Source organism: Patagioenas fasciata, chromosome 2 (assembly GCF_037038585.1).
Source record: "Patagioenas fasciata isolate bPatFas1 chromosome 2, bPatFas1.hap1, whole genome shotgun sequence".
In the NCBI taxonomy this organism is placed as follows: domain Eukaryota; kingdom Metazoa; phylum Chordata; class Aves; order Columbiformes; family Columbidae; genus Patagioenas; species Patagioenas fasciata.
The window spans coordinates 14,988,446-15,003,579 of record NC_092521.1 but is presented as its reverse complement, the minus strand read 5'-3'; the positions used below and the strand labels follow the sequence as shown (position 1 = coordinate 15,003,579).

Sequence of the window (15,134 nt, the reverse complement as noted above, 5' to 3'; positions counted from 1 at the left end):
TAAGATTTCTGCTCATAGTCTTGTCTTCTACTCCCCACCCCCATCAACTTGCTGTCGTTCTCAGATTCCTGTCTACTTTTGAACCCTGAGCTTGGGGCTGCCTTAGAGCTCCTGGTTTAGTTTGTTTTGAGTGAGTGTTTGTTTTGAGTTAGGGCAACAAAGATGATCCAGGGAGTGGAGCACCTCCCTAATGAGGAAAGGCTGAGGGAGCTGGGTCTCTTTAGCTTGGAGAAGAGGAGACTGAGGGGTGACCTTATTAATGTTTACAAATATATAAAGGGTGAGTGTCACAAGGATGGAGCCAGGCTCTTCTCAGTGACAACCAACGGTAGGACAAGGGGTAATGGATTCAAACTGGAACACAAGAGGTTACACTCTAAATTTGAGAAGAAACTTCTTCTTGGTAAGGATAACAGACACCGGAACAGGCTGTCCAGGGGGGTTGTGGTGTCTCCTACTCTGGAGACATTCAAAACCCACCTGGACGCCTTCCTGTGTAACCTCATCTGGCTGTTCCTGCTCTGGCAGGGGGATTGGACTGGATGATCTTTTGAGGTCCCTTCCAATCCCTAACATTCTGTGATTTGTGATTCTGTGAGTGACCCATTTCTGTTAGGATGAAAACTGAATAGGAGCAGTTGGGATTTGCTAGTCATCCTAAATCATATCAGAATTACCTGACCCTTGATATTCTGACCAAAGAGACTGGAACAACCATCAGTATGACAGTAAAAAAATAGGTGGGGAGGAAGCTCTGTAGGCTGGAGCTTCGCTTAGCAAGTCCAGGATTCAAACCCAGATATACTCAAAAAGGCACATATACGGGACTCTAAAAAGGTGATTCACATATGATTTCAGCTGTTTCCTCTTCTATGTTTTTCACTTGTCTGTGAAACAAACCACCCATGCCTTGCTTAAGGTACAATAGCAAGTGTCAAGTTCACTTACTTGTTTTATTGTTTTGGGGTGAGGCTTTTTTTGTTTGGCTGTGTTTTAACAGGGTCCAGTTATTCTTTGTTACTCAGCAGGTGCAGTAGCTTCTCTTTTTTTCCTCCTTCCTTTTATAGAGAGAAAGGAATTGACCAAGCAGCCTCCAGTTATTTCTACTGATGAGTTAAAAAATTTGTTGGAACTTACAAGAGAATGTATTTTGGACCAATGCAACAGTAGTTTTTCTAAAGCTGTTCCACAGAAGGCTGCAAATAAAACTGCGTCAAACACTGTGACTTCTGGTAAGTATTGTTATTTAGAAATTACATTGCTTATTCTCTTTTCATCTATTTTCATGCCTGTTGTCAATTTTTTACTAAAAGAAGGACAATCTTTTACCAAAAGAGGGGAAAAAGGGGAAAAATAAAAAGTTGCTTTCTAGGCTTTTTTGCTATCTGAAATGACGCCCTCATTAACTATATCCTTTATTTTCCTTGACCAAAATAAATGCAGAAAACATTTCTGATCACAGCACAAGGCATATTATCCTTATATTTATATACTTATATATACATATATATAAAGCAATATATGTACACAAAGGAGTATATGTACATATTTATATTTCTTTAAAAAAAAGCTTCTTTACGTCTGTTAAGGGTTATCCACCATATATTTCTTGCAGAATCTGATTTAATGGAGCCAAATCCATTGGAGTGGCCAGAAAGACATGTTCTTCAGAATTTGGAAAACTTTGAAAAAAGCAAACAAAAAATGAGGTAATGGTCAAATACTGGAGGTTTTCTTTGTAGTGGCCATTGAACATCACTCTTGAGGAACTGTATGTGTTGATAGCCATTTTGCAAACTGTTTTCAAATATATTGATAATCTTTCAGAGGAAACATTGCTTAAGGCTAAAACTAAGTTTCTGTCGGTTTCCAAAGGTGTATCTTTTTGGTATTTAAAGTAGCATAGTTTTGATGTTCATTGACAAAATGTAGCTGAAAGTTGGCTAAAAGTAAAATAATTCCAAAACTAATTACCAAAATGGCACTACTGGAAATTAGGAGCCACAGTAGAAAAGTATATAAAATCTTCTTTTTGTTGTTTTTTTTCTTTTAAGCCCAACATGCTCTGGGGCATAAATAATAAAGATAGTATAACAGTTTTTGTCAGCATGTTTGTAGTCTTCTTGTATTTCCTAAACAGTCAGAACTCACAGTACTCTCACAGTAGCAGGTCTCATGTAATTTTAAAGTAGAATATCCTGTTGGTTTTATCTTTGAAATTTATATTTTGTTTTGTTTTTCCTTCAGTGCTGTTTAAGTGAAACCTGTAGACCTTTGTGTCAATACAACCTTTTGATTTCAGTTTAGCTCACACTTTTTATATAAAACTTAATGGTCTCTAGCATTTTCACTGACAGACCTTCAGAGCCAGATGTCCAACTGCCTTTTTCTTAGTTACTTCCATCTCACTTTTCTCTTTCAACTACCATGGTTGACCATGGCCTAGATCGGAGTTCTGCATGTCAGAAATTCTCACATTAGATCTCTGCTTTCTCTTGGGTAGTGGTGGTGCTGTTTGAGAAAGGAAAACTAATAATGATAGCAAATAAATTTCTTCCTTTTAATCAGCTTTTGAAAAGCTTCCTGAGGGGCCTTTGTGTTTCATAGTCAGTTAATGTTTATTTCATAGTATTCTGAACTGGTTATCTTCCGCTTACCCTGTATCAGTGTACAGCATGTTGCTTAACAGTAGCAAAGAGAGAACTTTGTTATACTTTTTTTTAACAGGGATTAATTTTCAATCTTACAGGTCCATAAATGGAAAAACGGGATGAATAATGTACTTCCCATGTTGTATTTCACAACTAAACTATAAAATCTCAAAGAAATTACTTCAGTAGGATGGTAGAGAATTTGCATCAAGTATAGTTTATCATGAACATTTGTGTAAATGTTCCCAAGGAGCAACCTTGTTCATTGTACTTTGGAAATACATTTAATTGCTCCAGACTAGCAGTGATTTTTTTTTTTTAATACCACAAGATTATTGCATTGAAAAGAAAAAAAAATATTTGGTCTTTCTTTTCCTTTTTTTCAGAGTTTCTATGTTTGCATGTTCGTCTGACCAGTTACTGGGGCACAAAGATAGCCAACGGGAGTCGCTGACATTGCTCGACGCTAAAGAATTACTGAAATATTTCACACCAGAAGGGCTGCCCGTAGGGGATCTTCAGCCATTACAGATTCCCAAACGGTATGTATGAATCCAGCATGTTGAAACCGCTGAACACCACACTCGGAACTGGTGTGGGGGACTGGGAATAATGGCTGAATGAGAGTCTCAAAATTGCCTAACTGGATCTGACTTTGTAACTTGCAACATCTTTACATCACATGCCTGTTCTGTGGCAGAACTTTAATTTTATTGGTGTAATTTCTTTCATTCAGTGGAGAGGAGACTAAATAAGAAGAAAACTAAAGTGTAAAAAGGACTAACTGAGCCCATTTAACTGTATTTGTCTCATGTCACCCTGGCCCAGCATTCCTCTCACTAGTCTTATGTGGTTTGCCCAGTTTGCTTGGATTTCTGTCAATTATTATGATAAATTATATGTGTATAATTATGATGAAACCTTAATGTGAGTCTCATAATACTCAGAGATCTTGAATACCTAAGGGAAGTATAAAGACAAAAACAAGATGCTAATTAATAAAACAGACCCAATATTTTTGCTTGGAGGCTACAATGTCTGCCAGTGACTTACACTGTACGTATGTATTCCTCTTCATCTGAAAAGAAACCAGAAAACCTATGAAAATCCATCACTAGATTGCAGTCGGCAGCTTTGCACAATAGATGTTCAAGCACAGTGACTATTGACCCGAAAATTTTCCTGACCAACAGTAGGAAAAAAAGAGATTTTATGAGAGACCAGTGAATTAAAGGAGTTTTCACTTGTTTTCCATGTTTGAGCTTAGATAGAGGTTTGATAGATTAGAGGTTTGACTCTCAGTCTTTCTAAATGACCATCTGGCTAGATAGGTGTTTTCCCTAGATAATTTTTTCAATGGTAATGTTGCAGAGACAGTCTGTGAATAAAACTTGAAGCAATGTGTAAGTTTCAGATACTGCTACATCTTGACGGCTTCTCTTCTCTAGAAGTAACTGGCTGTGACCTTACAGGATATGCTAGGATCTGGTAGCAAGCTCTTTCTGTCTTACTACAGCTTATTCTGTTGAAATGTTTTCAGATACATCCATATGATTTAGTTGCAGAGAGATACTAGCTGGAATTCAAATATTACAGGAGGTAAGTGGTTAGTTATGAAGCCTGGGAAAAGCGACTGTTAGGAGAGACAAAAACTTGAAGCTAAAGGGAAGGAATTCACTGATTATAGCACTGGGTTGAGAAATGGGAGGTCAATTCCCAGTTCCTCTCAGATCATTCTACTACTCAGGTGCCCCATTGTGAAGTGGGGTTATAGTTGCCTCATTTTATTGATAAATTGTTTGGAGCAGTGACCTCCAAACTGGTTGAAATATCTAAGGGCTTCTGTAATAATAATAGCTCAGCAGGTGTTAGTTAGTTGAACTTAAATTCTCACTTCAATAAAGATTTAGTTTTCCATTGATGCTGTACCCCAGGGGCTTGGCCACAAGACATGCTGCTTTGGTCTTCCTGTGTCAAGGCAATTGTTTCTGACTTCTGGAAGTGTAATTTATCCTGACTGTAACTAGTTAAAATAGATCTAATTTTTTTTTCCTTTCAGTGAAAACGCATTCTTTTTGACACCAGAACTTACTCCTCGGAAACTCAGAGGTTTGCCTTTTGAAAAAGCAGCTGGATGCCATTATCATGGACTTGAGTAAGTCTCCTGGCTTCTTTTCCCCAAATTAGTTTTTAGCTTCTGGTCAAAGTATAATTAGAAACCTTTCAAGTAACGTGAACATTAATTATGGAAAACTTTATGTATCCTTTTCCTTTGCACATGCCACTTCCCCCTTTCATACCTTTATTTTATTCACTGGTTTAAATTGCAACAGTTCTGCCGTGATGGTAATGTAAAAGCATTTAATTTCTTCTTTTTTTCTAAGTTGTACTGCTTTAGCTATTCACAGTGTCTCTGAAAATTTTAATTCAGAATTAGAAGTGGCAAGGGAAAAACGGTTTGTTAGTACATATGAAGTCGCCAGAGCAGCATGTGAGTGAACTACACCCGTAGTTTCTACTTTGATATTAAATTGCAGGGACTTTCAGATTAATAGTCATGAGGTTTATGAGGCCTGCTGTGAAGCTACCTCTATTTTCAGGGAACCTGAGGATAAAACCAGCAGGCAAGTGTTAGTGGTAAGAATCTTCAAAAGAATCTATGTGGTTAGGACTGTATTTAGTTCCAGACAGCCAGCGTTAGTTATTCATCAAAGCTTCAGATGGGAAAATGTCATATAACGTAGCTGTATAAAAATAGTTTAGAAAAATATAAATATTGTCATTGAGGAGAAGAGAAAAAGGACATACACAAATGCTAAAGGAGATAATTCAGCATAACTCTTCTATGTAAACAGACTCTTAATCTTAATGCAGTATATATTAAGAAATTCAGTGGATACCAAGCATAGGCAGTTTGGTGTTCATGCAGATTTCTGCCGCCTCCTAAAATCGCATTTTCAGATTATCAGAATGTGACTAATGATACTATTGTTTTTGGTTTTTTTTTTTTCCAAACAACTGCAGAAATAGTTTGGTTAAACCTATGTTTAATATTTGGTAATTTTATCCATGTTCTTGAGGGAAGTGAAACAGTCGTTCCATCTGTTCATTTATCTGTTTCTTCTCTTTTTCTAAGTGGTAACTCATGATGCTGTTAATCTTTTTAGACTTGTAACAAAAGGCAGAGATGGGCAACTGAGTAGACAGGAGAAATGCAGATTTGTCCTCCCAGTTGTGGGAAGAAGGCACTTGGCCCTTGTCTGTTGGTATGTGGGAGCTCGCTGACCTGCCCGGTCCCAGCAGGGAGCGTGCATGGGGGTTCAAATGGGGCACTGCACGGCTTGTGCTGCCCCTTCTCAGAGCAAAATATGAGAGGGGGACACCGCAGAGAGGCCTGAGTGTTGTGGAGAGGAGGGAGATGGTGGATGAAAGATTGGACATGAGCTGGCAATGTGCACTTGCAGCCCAGAAGGCAAATTGTATCCTGGGCTGCATCAAAAGGTGCGTGGCCAGCAGGTGGAGGGAGGTGATTCTGCCCCTCTGCTTTGCTCTGGTGAGACCCCACCTGGAGTCCTGTGTCCAGCTCTGGAGCCCTCAGCACAGGACAGACATGGACCTGTTGGAGAGGGGCCAGAGGAGCCACAGAAATGGTCAGAGGGCGGAACAGCTCTGCTGTGAGGACAGGATGAGAGAGTTGGGGTTGTTCAGCTTGGGGAAGAGAAGGCTCTGAGGGGGACCAAATTGTGGCCTTTCCGTACTTAAAAGGAGTTTATAAGAAGAATGGGGACAGACTTTTTAGAAGGGCACCTTACGACAGGACAAGGGGTAATGGTTTTAAACTAAAAGATAGGAGATTCAGGCCAGACATAGGAAAGAATTCTTTTTCAATGAGGGTGGTGAAACACTGGCCCAGGTTGCCCAGAGAGGTGTTAGATGCCCCATCCCTGGAGACATTCAAGGTCAGGCTGGATGGGGCTCTGAGCAACCTGTTCTAGTTGAAGGTGTCCCTGCTCATTGCAGGGGGGATGAATTGGATGACCTTTGAAAGTCCCTTCCAACCCAGGCTGTTCTATGATTCTTTGAGATCCCAGCATATTAATGTTACAAGGGGAATGTGCTCACAGTGAGGGAGGGAAGCAGTAGAGTGAGATGGTAGAAACGGGTGTGAAAGTGAGGAACCTACAGCTGTACGAGCAGAATATATTGTAGCAAGACTATCATATGGTCTTTTGGAGCAGATGTGTTTTGTACCATGAAGTTGTGATTGCAGTTTCCATCTGCATAGCTTCTCTATTTATATTTGCAAGTGAAGTCTTGTCAACAAAACCAGGAGTAGCAATTATGATTAAATCAAATTTCTAGTGTAATGAACCTGTGCCAAACACTTGAATCCTGTGTTGCAAAGAGAAAGTAATTGCCGTTAAAGCAGACTGAGTAAAATAGCAAATTAACTTCTAAAGATAAAAACATTTTTATTTTTGTAGGCGATGTGATTACTCAGGGGACTGAGAATATAAATAAGGAAAATTAAATACCTTGAAATTCGTAAGTTAAGAGAATGCACTCTTATCAGATAATGAATTTATTTCTAGTGGAAAGTCTTACTCAGCTGTAGAAATAGATTCACCGGTTTGTTGTTAAAAAGGTGAATTTCTCCCTGAATGTGAAAATACTCTGAAGGAAGTGGAAAAATCAGATCTAGCAACTTAACGTGACTCCCTGTTAGAGATGAAAGTGAAAAATATGTCTAGAGTTACGAAGAGTAGGAAACATTGCTAAGCAGTTTCGAGGGTGGGCTGAGAGAGAGCTCCCATTGTTTGGAATGCTCCTTAGGAACAGGTTGGGATAACATTGGATAATGCTGCTGCCTTTCCCTCAGTAGAGGCAATATAAGTTACTGGGCAATGACACCTTGGTCTCTTGGAATCCTGGAAATCATTTACATGAAAGAAAAGTTAGTTCAGATGTGTTTTGTATTGTTGTAATCTCATGAGTATGTTTCACTGAGTTTGCACTGTTCATTTGTTCTCTTTCAGCTCCACCGTATTTAATGCAGTTTCTTCTTTTGGTTTTGTTGATCAAACCACTTATTCTTAGCAACCAATAGGAAACTGGGAAGCTTGTTCTTGTTCAGTGACATGTTTGTGTTTTTAGCATTTGAAAAATGTGAATGTCTCACATAGCAGTGCTTATCTTGGACAAAGCTAAAGGCAGCATTTCCAATGAGCACGGTTAGCAGAGAATCTATGCTAAATACCATTTAAAACACTTACTGTACCCTATCTACCTCATACTTAATGCTCAATACAGTCTCACAGCAACCTAGTTTTTGGCACAATCTGGCTCTTTCTAAAATTATTACGTTACCTTGAGATGTTTTTTTCAGGCATTTCCTATGTGGTTCTCTTATGGCACATACACTGAAGAAATCCTGGGTTGGTTGTTTGGTTTGGTGGCTTTGTTTGACTGGGAAAGTTGCATTCTCCCAGGACGAAACCGAGGCATGTTGTATGACCATATTATCCTATTAGAGTATATAATTTTATATATAATAACCTGATAGTTTCTGAGTGTCAAAGTTGTGGTGAATACCTGCAAGGTCTGAGGTCTGAAGATATTGTATCCATTATGGGTTGCTGGGTTCATCATGTATTTGGGTTCAGAGCTGGCCTCATTGCTGTTTTATTAGTATGTCATGCTGGTTAGCGTGTTAACGAGGGTAACATAAATAGACAGACTGATGATACAAATGTAACACAGAGCTGACTATAAGGAGCAAAAAATTCTTTGTCAGCATCTTAATCCATCACTTACTGTTCAAGGAAAAAGTTGTGCTAATGTCCATGGAAATCTTATTTGTAAGACCAGAGAGAAAAAGACTTAAAAATACCCTGTTTCCCTGAAAATAAGACAGGGTCTTAGATTAATTTTTGTTCCAAGACTTATTACTTTTTTACATGTATAGCTGCCTGGTCACTATTTAAATTGACTTTTTAATGTACTGTAACTAGGGCTTATTTTTGGAGTAGGGCTTCTATTTTGAGCACCCTCAAAAATCCTGAAAAATCATGCTAGGGCTTATTTTCAGGGTTGGTCCTTTTTTGGGAGGAAGCGGGGTAGTATGTGATTCAACTTCTTTGTTGGCGTTAGACTTAAAAATAGCTAAATCCATCAGGCATGTATTAATTTACTGGGCTGTTTTAAGGTGTCTTTCAGAACTGTACATGAGTCCAAACAATAAAAAGTTTTGGAGATTATATGATAGTCAAAAGTAAATGGTTCTGGGTTTGTTTGTTTATTTGGTTTTGGGTGGGGTTTGTTTGTTTGTTTTTGTTGTTTTCTGATTGTAACAAAGCAGAGACTTTCGCAGATTTCTTACTAATTTCAATTTTAGATATTGTCTAGATAACAGAAGAGCCTTAGAGAGAGACGTGGGATATGCTGAACTTCAAACTCGTCTTATTCGCTATGAAACTCAGACTACTTGCACCAAAGAGTGCTGCCCCATGCCGGTCGGCTTGAGCCCTCTCCCATCGCCCGCAGTCTTGTCAGAGCCTGGCAGTGTCCCCGATGGAGAGTCTTTACAAAGTGAATTCAAAACAGAGGCATCAAGGCTAAAACGCCGATCAAAAGACTTGGATTGCTTTTATCCCAAGAAAAGGTAATGCACTGAATAAAAGAAGTCTCTAGCATGAAAGATTTGAGTAGTTTCTTGTGAAATGATTCTTTTCTTTCATCTTGAAATGTTTTTTAGTGAAGCTATCTAGACTAATGTTCTAGTTGTTTAATCCTTTTCTGTAAGTTCGTTTCTTTTCTCAAGTGTGACCTGTCATTGATAGCATTGTATTAATCAAAACCATGCAGCATAGACACCTTTTGTTTAAGAGATTTGGGGTTGTATCTTGCAAAGTCTCAAGTGCCTTTGAAAAGACGACAGCCTCATCTAGACCGAAACTGTCGGTGCTGTTGCAGCACAAATAAATAACTAAAGGTTTAGAAAGCCAAGCACTGTACAAACAGAATACTTGAATTCCTAATCCAAAGAACTGCTGGTATAAGATGACCTACCAAAATTCAAACTTATTGTCAGCCTAGTTTATTAAAATCTTTTCTGGAAGTCTAGTTTTTAACACTTCCCTTTGTACTTTATGCTCACTCTGAAAATGCAAACTCTTTGCATCAATAAAAAATACCTGCTATGTAACGCCACTTCTGAATTCACTTTTTACTGTAATACTTCACTTGTTCCTTCTTTCCAGTCTTAACTTGCAATCTAATCAGAGTAAGCCTTCAACAGAAGTATGGTTTTAGGAATAACTGTATCTTTGGAGCTTACTGAATAGTTAGAAAAGAAGATGTGATTGTACTTAGCACTTTATAAATTGGAGTTGCAAAATTACTAACACTCTTACAGTTGAAGGATCAAGCCTTACAATGTTCCAGTAGAATTGTAACGCCCAGCTTCCCAAAGTTAAAGGTGAGTTGTGACATTCCTGTAGGGCCAAAATAAATTAGATAGTTTAAATAAGTTTTATATTATCCTGAGACTGGAGACAAGTAAACTCTGCTCTTCCTGGCTATCTAGAAGGATGCCTATGCAAAAATATCCCTTCTTCCAAAGAATTTATCTGCTTAGTTATCTCACTTTTTCAGTTCAGTTCTAGACCTTCTTAATCAGAGATGCAATGGTACTACATGTTGGAGACCAAATCGGTCAGTAAAGTGGTGTTCTAATACAAAAATGTTATGTAATAGGATCCTGTCTGCTGTTTTCAGATGCTTTTTGCAGGAACGTGCAGTATTTATTATCTTAGCAGTTTCTGCCTCTATAGCAGAAACAAAGGCACCAAAAGAGTCAGTACCCAATCTAAAAGTTTGGTTTATCTTGGTTTTTTTTTTTTTCATTCTAGACTGACCAAGTCTGGGAGTACAGATTCTCTCCTCTCTCAAGCAAGCGGGAGTAGTGGGAGTCACTATACCGTTGCTGTGACGAGGAAGCGCTCAGAAAGATCAGTCTCTTTAGCTTCGATGCCATCAAAACAGCCTGGTCAGCCCCAAAAAGTAACCGCTAAGGTTGGCTCAGCAAGTCGCACAAGTGCAACCGAATCTGATACTTCAAAGCCAGCTAAGGAATCGAGATCTCAAAAACACACAAGGGTAAAGGTTTATGTTGTTTGCTTCATGAAAAAGAATCTCCTTAACTTCTTTCCATGTGACTTGATTTTTTTTTAAATTTTTTAACTCAAAGGGAACTGTTTTCATCTCTATTTGTTGTTATTAAATTTCATTCTGTTCACTTGGGTAAGTGAATCCTGAAGGCATTGAGGAGAGTGCTAAAGAAGCAAGGAGAGAAAAAGTATTTGAGGAGTATTATATCATACCCAGGGAATTAAGGCTGAGAGAGATAACAACTAGGAATAAAAGAGGTGGGAATGGATATCAATGAATAGGAGTTATGAAATGTAGATAATTATTATAAAACCTAAGGACACCAAAGAAATATCTGTTCTGGAAGGATCAAAGCTATTGTGGAAGAACAGGCTATTCTGGGAATAAAAAGATATTTCAGTAGTTGTACAAGTCCATTACTTGAGATAACATCTAAGTACTTTGATGCAGTAATGTTTAATTAATAGCTGTATATATTAGGACTGCCACTTTTAAAATACAGTACACAAAACTGTTCCTGGCTTGATGATACTAATTTTAAATTAATCTCAGAGTACTAGAGAGGACACTGTGTGAATGTTGATGTCGTACTGTCAAAGGCAAGTTGGGATGAACCAAGTAAGCACAGTTTAAACATCTGATATAAAGAATGTCAGTGTAAATTTTCTAATCTGACTGTAGCATCTGATTTTTTTTTAAATTGTTTTTTTTTAATGTGGGTTTGTCAAGAGAATATCAACATAAAGAAAAGGAATATATATCCATCTATATAATAGTATTTTGAAGAAGAGGAAACCCAAACCATTATCAATTTTTTTCTGTGTTCCAAGCTCCATGTGAATGTTCATTGATTTTTTTTTTTACATTGCTTTGACATGTAAGCATTTCCTTAATTTTTGAGATGACAGAAATGGAAATAGATTGGTAAATAACTCTGTCCAAATTTGGTCAGTGGGTTGATGGCATTTGACCAATAGAGTAAAGACAGAAGCAAGATCAAAAAAGATAATGGTTTTTAGTTTTTTTTGTTTTCCCTTCCCTTCCCTTTGACAATTTTTCATGCCTATAGTTGGGATGAGCTCTTGAGTGTGTTTCTATTGTTTCCAAGATGCTGAAGGAGGTCGTTGCTAAGACTCTTCAAAAACATGGAATTGCAGAGGATCACAAGTGCTTTGCACCCTGCAGCCAGCGTCTATTTGAGATATCAAAATTCTACTTAAAGGTAACTAGAAGACAACACTCTTACAGGTGTTTGTGCTTAGCTAAGCAGAATAAAACTTGAGATGAATTGTGGGTTATTCAGACTTGATTAAGCTAATATTTCCTAGTGGTGTATTAGTCACTTGTAGATTGTGTAGATAAACCTTTGGATTTGTTATCAAATGCAGAAGCTAGTTTTACAGTATATTTTGGTGTTGTTTTTTTTTTAATCTTATAAACCACTAGTCTTTTATGTGAGATAACATGTAAAAGCAGTGATCTGTTAGATAAGGTCATGCTTCTACTATATTGCCTCCTGCGCTGTTGTAGCCACCTGCCAGCCATAGCTGTGACAGCTCAGCTTCCCTCTTGTTCTAAGTCTCTTGGCTTACACAACCGACTCACAAATTCTAGTTCATACCATCACAGAATGGTTTGGGTTTGAAGGGACCTTTAAGATCATCTAGTTCCAACCTCTCTCCATGGGCAGGGACACCTTCCACTAGACCAGGTTGCTCTAAGCCCCATCCAGCCTGACCTTGAACGTTCCCAGGGATGGGGCATCCGCAGCTTCTCTGTGCAACCTGTTCCAGTGTCTCACCACCCGCATGGTGAAGAATTGCTTCCTTATATCTAAGCTACATCTCCCCTCTTTCAGTTTAAAGCCATTATACCTTGTCCTATCACTACATGCCCTTGTAAAAAGTCCTTCTCGAGCTTTCTTAGGGGTTCCCTTTAGGTACGGGAAGGCTGCTGTAAGGTCTTCCCAGAGCCTTCTGTTCTCCAGGCTGAACAACCCCAACTCTCTCAGCCTGTCCTCACAGGAGGGAGAGGTGCTCCAGTCTTCTGATTATCTTTGTGGCATCCTCTGGCCCCTCTCCAGCAGGTCCATGTCCTTCTGATGTTGTGGGCCCCAGAGCCGGAAGCAGCACTGCAGGTGGGGTCTCACCAGAGCGGAGCAGAGGGGCAGAATCACCTCCCTTGACCTGCTGGTTATGCTCCTTTTGATGCAGCCTAAGATACGGTTGGCTTTCTGGGACGCAAGAGCACATGGATGGGTCATGTTGTAGCCTGTCAGCCACCCCAAAGTCCTTCTCCTCAGGGCTGCTCTCCATTAATTCTCTGCCCAGCCTGTATATTTGGTTGGAATTACCCTGACCAAGGTGTAGGACTTTGCACTTGGCCTTGTTGAACTTCATGAGGTTCGCATGGACACACTTCTCAAACCTATTCAGGTCCCTTTGGACGATATCCCTTCCCTCCAGTGTGTCAACTGCACCACTCAGCTTGGTGTCATTGGCAAACTTGCTGAGGGCGCCCTTGATCCCACTGTCCATGTCGCTGACAGATGTTAAACAGCGCTGGTCTCAGTACCAACCCCTGAGGGACGCCACACTTTCCCTGACATGATCACAGAAGTCCTTGTGAACGCATTGTGAATGTGCACAACTATTTAAGACGTACTGACTTGGCAGCACCGTGTAGAATTGCATCAACTTCATTTTTAAGAGGAGATGAGAATTCTGTGCACAATACCCAGGAGACCTTGTGAGTCAGTGCTTGAGCCTATGTTATTTAGTCTGAGCACAAAATCGAGTTAAATTACAGTATAGGGTGTTTAAAAGCTATTGCTCACATGCCGAGCCGCTGCTTCTGTTCATTTGCAGGCGTTCAGCCTATCAGTGTTTGTGAACTAACTCAGTTTAGTCAACTTCAGTAAAGGTGATTTAAGCTAAATGAAGTTGCAATTGAAGAGGGCTGAATGTTTGCAAAGACAATTAGAACATCTTGCTGATGAGCACCAACTTCTTAAATGATTAGAACACAGTTGCACAGTCGTTCTGTAAGTGTTCCTAAAATCTTCCTGAAATATGCCCTGAAGGAAGAACTTCTGATGCAAAATCACAAAGTTTTTATGTAGGCGTGAGTCAGTAAGGAAATCGGAGGGGTTCATGGTTCTCTGCCACATTGAAGAGCAAAAGGCGGAGTGCTGCCATGCTCCTGGCCTTCGGAACACTGATCCAGAGAGAAATGTAGCAGGATTTTGTTCTCCTGAACTGTCTTACAGCCCCAAGTCTGTAGGAGCCTTCTGAATCCTTTTCTGTGCTGTGTGCTTCAGAATCCTGATACCATAGGTATAATTTTCCTTTGGAGACAAGTAGTAAAAGAATTTTCTTACTCTTTCTTTCTCTTCAGGCAAGTTATGTGCTAGCCTTTTTTCAAGAGAGTTTATTAGGTTGGGCTAATTGGACTGCAAAAGAGACAAGACATTCTAGGTTTTTACTTTCTTGCACTCATTTCTTTTTCTCATTTCCTGTATTGCAGCCTAAGCACACAGTTGATTTCTATCTTTATATAGAAATAAGATTTCACTCAAGACTGTAAGGACTTTGAATAACAAGATTTAAGAGAAGAAAAATCTGGAAGTATGTGGGAGGTTAGCAAAAGCATGGCTCAGTCGCACGCTTGAGTGTACTGGGTTTGGGCTGCTGGAGGGGAAGCTGCAACCCCTTGAAATAGATTTAGATTATTTATTTTTTTATAGAAAAAGTAAAATCTGTGGTTCTGAACAAGATGATAAAAGGTAACACCCCCAGTGGTTTTTAGGGCTCTTATAATCCAAATTAGAATGACCATATGAGTTTGTTAATTTCTGTGGCTTTGTGTTTCATGTTTAGGATCTTAAAACTTCAAGAGGACTTCTTGATGAAATGAAGAAAACAGCAAATAACAGCGCTAAACAGGTAAGAACATTAGTTGATTTGTTCCTGTAACTACCCAAGGCTAAATGTAGTGTGGCAGCTTGGCTGTAGGATGGTTTAGTCCACAGTTTTAAGAGCTGAAGAGATGCATTCCTCTGGCTGTGGATCTCCTTTCACTCTCTGATTTCACAAAAACTTTCAATCACTAGTCCCATGGCAAAATTTCTGGCTTCATATATTCAGGTTTTAGATGGTATTTTAATTATAGCTGCCAGTATGATGTGCCACAGTGAGAAATGGAAATGAAGGTGATAAGTGTTTCCACATCACTTGAAAAAAAAAGGAGAGATGAGACTTTTCTTCATTTGAGAGAAGCCTGGATCGTTAGGGAATTATTTTTTTCATTGTGTTG

General features: G+C 39.1%; 1 protein-coding gene across 1 annotated transcript in view; it reads left to right on the top strand.

The window, feature by feature from the left end:
* The window catches only part of MTBP (MDM2 binding protein), a 33,198-nt gene that overhangs the window by 13,744 nt on the left and 4,320 nt on the right, over window positions 1–15,134 (top strand). Inside the window, exons 14-21 of the mRNA XM_065832184.2 lie at window positions 1,068–1,232; window positions 1,616–1,709; window positions 3,038–3,193; window positions 4,711–4,806; window positions 9,046–9,312; window positions 10,562–10,808; window positions 11,929–12,042; window positions 14,699–14,764. Coding sequence (XP_065688256.1) covers window positions 1,068–1,232; window positions 1,616–1,709; window positions 3,038–3,193; window positions 4,711–4,806; window positions 9,046–9,312; window positions 10,562–10,808; window positions 11,929–12,042; window positions 14,699–14,764 — 1,205 coding nt within the window. The remainder of the gene's footprint in view (window positions 1–1,067; window positions 1,233–1,615; window positions 1,710–3,037; window positions 3,194–4,710; window positions 4,807–9,045; window positions 9,313–10,561; window positions 10,809–11,928; window positions 12,043–14,698; window positions 14,765–15,134) is intronic.